Source organism: Mesoplodon mirus (genome assembly GCF_964341445.2).
Source record: "Mesoplodon mirus genome assembly, chromosome: 3".
Taxonomy (NCBI): Eukaryota; Metazoa; Chordata; class Mammalia; order Artiodactyla; family Ziphiidae; genus Mesoplodon; species Mesoplodon mirus.
The window spans coordinates 177,322,714-177,327,587 of NC_138978.1; the positions used below are offsets into that span (position 1 = coordinate 177,322,714).

Below are 4,874 nucleotides of genomic sequence, written 5' to 3' on the forward strand. Positions count from 1 at the left end.
GTTACTTTAGTCAGGCTCTAAAGAGCCCATCATTTCCTAAACAGAGGAACTAACCCTATTCGCAATCCAGTTAATAAGACCAATCGCGTGAACCACTTAAGTTCAAGTGAGTAACCGCGGCTCCCCCGCCGCCTCCCCGCGCGGGCCGGGAGGGAGCGGGCGGCAGCCGGGGGCCTCCCAGCTCCAACCCGGGCGCACCGAGGCGCCTGGCTCGGAGCCCACAGGTCCCCAAGCTCCTGTCTGAAGCCCCGCCAAGAGCGTCACATCCGTCCCCTCAAATCAGCAACCTGGAGAGCTCCTCTTGCCCTCGAGGTGCGGCTCATGGCCAGCACCAGGAAATAACATTAGCCAGACCCCCGCCCAGCCTCAGCCCTGAGCCCCACGCGACTTCCAATGGCGTGTGGGGCCCACACGAGGCGGAAATCCCAGCTTCGCGCGCCGCGTCCGAGATTCCACCCGCCAATCCCGTGCGCAGGAGGCGGGCACACGGCCTCGCCCCGGCCTCGGATTGGTCGCCCTGGAGGGGCGGGGACACTTGGGCCCCTGCGGCGCAGTCGGTGAGTGTGAGTGAGGAGGGGAGCGGTATCCGGCCCGGAAGCTGCGGGCAACTCCCGGGATTTGGCTCCGGGGCTCTGCGCCCGCTGGGCCCTCCGTTCTCTACTCTTCTTTTAGGGCACCTTTGAGCCGACTTCTGCGGCGGCCCGGCAGAAGCAGAGCCTGGAACCATGAGCGTGGGCTTCATCGGCGCTGGCCAGCTGGCCTGTGCCCTGGCGCGGGGCTTCACGGCCGCAGGTAAGCGCCTGGAGGCGGGAGGCGGATGTGCGGACGGTCCCTAGCCTACCCTGTGAACCGCCCTCCACCCCACGAACGTGAATGAATGAAAAAAGGGGAATTTGTGTCTGCTGGGGGAGAGGAAACAACTCTTAAGCAGCAAGAGAGTCCTGCCCGCATAAGGGATTGAGCGGGGAGAAGGACACTAGCAGCCGTCTCCACAACGGTCAGAACGTCATGGGGTTTGACTCTGCTTTCCCAGGGAAAGCATGGGAACCGGGTGGGCCATGATTCCCAGTTGAAAAGCCCTGTCTTCTCCAGGCATCCTGTCGGCTCACAAGATAATAGCCAGCTCCCCGGACATGGACCCGCCCACAGTGTCCGCGCTCAGGGTAGGTGGGGCAGGGGGGTAACTGGGGAGGAGGGTGAAGGCCCAGGAGAAGGATGGCCTGATGAGCTGAGCCGCTGTGCTGGTCCATGGTCGGCGCTGACCTACCCACCAGGAGCATCATAATCCTCCACCTTCCATGGGGCAGCTCAGGGTGGTGGGAGCACCCAGGCAGACAGACTTGGGTTCTAATCCAGATACTGGGGTAGTTAGAAGGTTAGTTGAGGTTTTATGTATGGAAAGCACCTGGCGCATAGTAGGCATCCGATAAAATACTCACTTTTTTTCATCCACTGGCTAAGTGGCCTTACGGTACTCGGCTACTCTGAGACTCAGTTTCCTCATTTATAAAATGGAGACCACAATAGCCACTTAGCTGAATTATTCTGAGGCATAAAAGAGCGTGTTGGGAAAGAACCTGGCAGGTTCGTTGTTCCTCTGTCTAAAAAAGGAATATCCCAAGTCTTCACCCCAAACCTGAGCAGTGTGGGAGAGGATGTCTAATGAGGCGGGCGACAGGTAGTGTCTGTGCCTGGGATGGCTGATGTTACCGGCACTGGAGGGCCCTGCTTCTCAGTATGGAGTCTTAGAGAGATGGGTGTCCTCCAGCCCACCCCTGGACCACACAGAGACTGCACTCTGATGAACAAGTGTCTGGAGTTGGGATACGGCCTCGCTTCCGACCATTGGGCACTAGTAGCATTTCACCTTTCCCTTTGCCACTTTCCAGCCATGGAGACTAATTACCTGGCAGAGGGGTGCCTTGGGGGCCAGAGAAGTGGTGGGCATGGGGGACAGCTATTTCCTGTTTGCCATGGGGAAGCTTGTCGGCGTCCAGCACCTATGCTCACTTGCCCGGTAGCAACATTGGAAAACTTGGTGCCGGTGGCAGTAAGGGCAGATCCTGAGGGGCTGGGGCAGGGAATTCCAGGCTTGTCGGGGGGTTCAGCTGCTCCTTGGGAGGCCCTGGGCCTAGTGAGGCTGCTGCTGCACAGTGGTCTCCTCCCGCAGAAGATGGGTGTGAACCTGACCCGGAGCAATAAGGAGACGGTGAGGCACAGTGACGTCCTGTTCCTAGCCGTGAAGCCACACATCATCCCCTTCATCCTGGACGAGATCGGGGCCGACGTTCAGGCCAGGCACATTGTGGTCTCCTGCGCGGCAGGTGTCACCATCAGCTCTGTCGAGAAGGTGCCCATCTCAGCCCTGGCAGTCCTGTGTGAGGGGAGGAGGGGTGGGTACTAGTGGGACTGGCCACTCACTCGGCCCTCTGCCTTAACCCCAGAAGCTGATGGCATTCCAGCCAGCCCCCAAGGTGATCCGCTGCATGACCAACACGCCCGTGTTGGTGCGAGAGGGCGCAACGGTGTACGCCACGGGCACCCACGCCCTGGTGGAGGATGGGCAGCTCCTGGAGCAGCTCATGAGCAGCGTGGGCTTCTGCACTGAGGTGGAGGAGGACCTGATTGACGCCGTCACAGGGCTCAGCGGCAGCGGGCCTGCCTATGTGAGGCTCTCATATACTTACGCAGCCTTCCGGGGACCCAGGGGCGCAAGGTGGACTGGCAGGCAGGCCTGGGCTGGGGGTGTCACCCACCTCTTGGGCAAGGCAGGCTGGTGGAGAAGGTCAACCCTTGGAGCTAATTCCAGTCATCAGGAAAAGTAGACCCTAGGGCGTGCCCCCGAGTGCCTGCTGCCCCAGGGCTCAGTGAGTGTCTCCACAGGCGTTTATGGCCTTGGACGCGTTGGCTGACGGTGGGGTGAAGATGGGCCTGCCGAGGCGCCTGGCTGTCCGACTGGGGGCCCAGGCCTTGCTGGTCAGTATCTTCCGCCTGCGTGTTCTGGACCACAGTGTGGGGATGGGGTTCTTAGGGGTCACTGGGCTGGGGCAGGGCTTGGTTGGGAAGCTGGGATAAGGATTGGGGAGGAACAGTGGGTGTGGAGAAGCTCATCTCAAGGGGCACCAGCAGTTTTCTGCTCTAATGCTTCCTTCCTGCCCTAGGGGGCTGCCAAGATGCTTCTGGACTCAGAGCAGCATCCGGGCCAGCTCAAGGACAATGTCTGCTCCCCTGGGGGGGCCACCATCCACGCCCTGCACGTCCTAGAGAGTGGGGGCTTCCGCTCCCTGCTCATCAACGCAGTTGAGGCCTCCTGCATCCAAACACGGTGGGTCTCTCTCTTTCTCTGCCCAGGCCCTCTCCTCCCAGCCAGCCCCAGTATGGGCTGCACACCGTCTTGCAGAATCTGCCATCTTTGGTCCCATTACCAGTGCTGGAGTCTGTGCTCCGTTAATAACCACGATTCATTAGACTTTGTTAGCTAAGGGTTTGTAGGCCTTCATTTAATTCTCACACAGTTCTGATAGCTGGGGTTAGCTTGATTTACAGATGAGGAAGTCGAGGCTTCGAGATACAGCTCTCCCAAGGTCAAACAGCTAGTCAGTGATGGAGGCAGGATTCGACCTCAAGTCTTTGACCTCCAGTTCTGTGATTTTTCCACACTCTCTCTCTCCCCATCTGATCACAGATAACACTTAAAGCTCTACATCTATGTAGTAACCCCTACTTAGTTAAATAGCACTTCTAGGAAGCTTAGGGGAGTTTTTGGTTTGGGCTTCTAAGTTGGGCTGGTACCAAGTCAACAAGGGTTGGGGGTTAAGTGGATGGGGAAGCCTCGTGCAGCTCTGGCTCCTCCTTCAACCTGTTGGGGCTTTGTCTGCAGAGAGCTGCAGTCCATGGCCGACCAAGAAAAGATCTCCCCAGCCTCCCTCAAGAAGACCCTCCTGGACAGAGTGAAGCTGGACTCCCGCACAGTGACCTCACTGACCCCCTGCAGCTCAGGGAGGCTCCTCACAAGAAGCCCAGTCCCAGGAGGCAAGAAGGACTAAGACAGCCTCGGTCTGCCCTGCTCTCTGTGACCGGCGCCCTCGGGTGAGGGGCGCTGTGCAGCGCAGGGGTGGGCTCAGTCAGTCTTGGGGCCTTGGGATAAAACCTCCTTAAGTCTGTTCAGACCACAGCACTAGTTTCCTCTCCTGTCTCGGGTTAGAAGGTGCTCTGAAGGGGTGGTGGATGCTGGAAACCAGATGCAGCCCTGCACTCCTCACACAGTGACAGGAGAGAGAGGCTGGGGCCCCAGTCAGAGCCCCAGCTCCATAGGGAGGTCTGGAGACCTTCAGCTGATGACCCCTTCAACTGGGGTCCTCCAGCTGGAGCCCAAGGCAGGGTCAGTTTGTTGCCAGGTCAAGGAGGTAAGAGGTACAAAACATGACAAGAGCTTTTCTCTTTGAATTGGTAAATGGAAAAGAAGTGAGTGACTTAGAGTTATCACAGTTACTCAGAAATGCACATATTAGACTGTGTTATATTTAAGTCTTGCTTCAGAGGTATACCATTGAAAGTGTGTTCAGTGCTGCTAAGCTTAGCTGCTTTAATAAAGCTTTATTTTTTATTACCCTGCTTTTCTTATGCTTTATCTTACGTCATCATTCTAGAGAACTCGAGGCCCTCTCCAGGTGCTCCAGCTTCGGGAGAGTACTGCCTAAAGGCAAGAAGTAGGGATGAGAGGAAATAAGGGGCCAGGCCCTGAGAGCTGTAATGACACCCTGCTCCAGCCTGGCCCCTAGGGTCAGGGTCAGGGTCAGGAGATTGTGTTGTAGGATGTGCCAAAGCTCAGGGCAAAGAAGAGCCAAGTGGCCTTGGTGGGGAGCTGGCTGTAG

At 57.8% G+C, this 4,874-nt stretch overlaps 1 protein-coding gene across 1 annotated transcript; it reads left to right on the plus strand.

The window, feature by feature from the left end:
• The first annotated feature begins 567 nt into the window (after positions 1 to 567).
• Positions 568 to 4,609, plus strand: PYCR2 (pyrroline-5-carboxylate reductase 2). Its single transcript, XM_082614747.1, has 7 exons — positions 568 to 792; positions 1,093 to 1,163; positions 2,171 to 2,350; positions 2,445 to 2,666; positions 2,884 to 2,976; positions 3,162 to 3,325; positions 3,881 to 4,609. The coding sequence occupies exons 1-7, from the start codon at positions 726 to 728 to the stop codon at positions 4,044 to 4,046; spliced, it is 963 nt and encodes a 320-aa protein (XP_082470873.1). The 5' UTR covers positions 568 to 725; the 3' UTR covers positions 4,047 to 4,609.
• Positions 4,610 to 4,874: the final 265 nt, after the last annotated feature.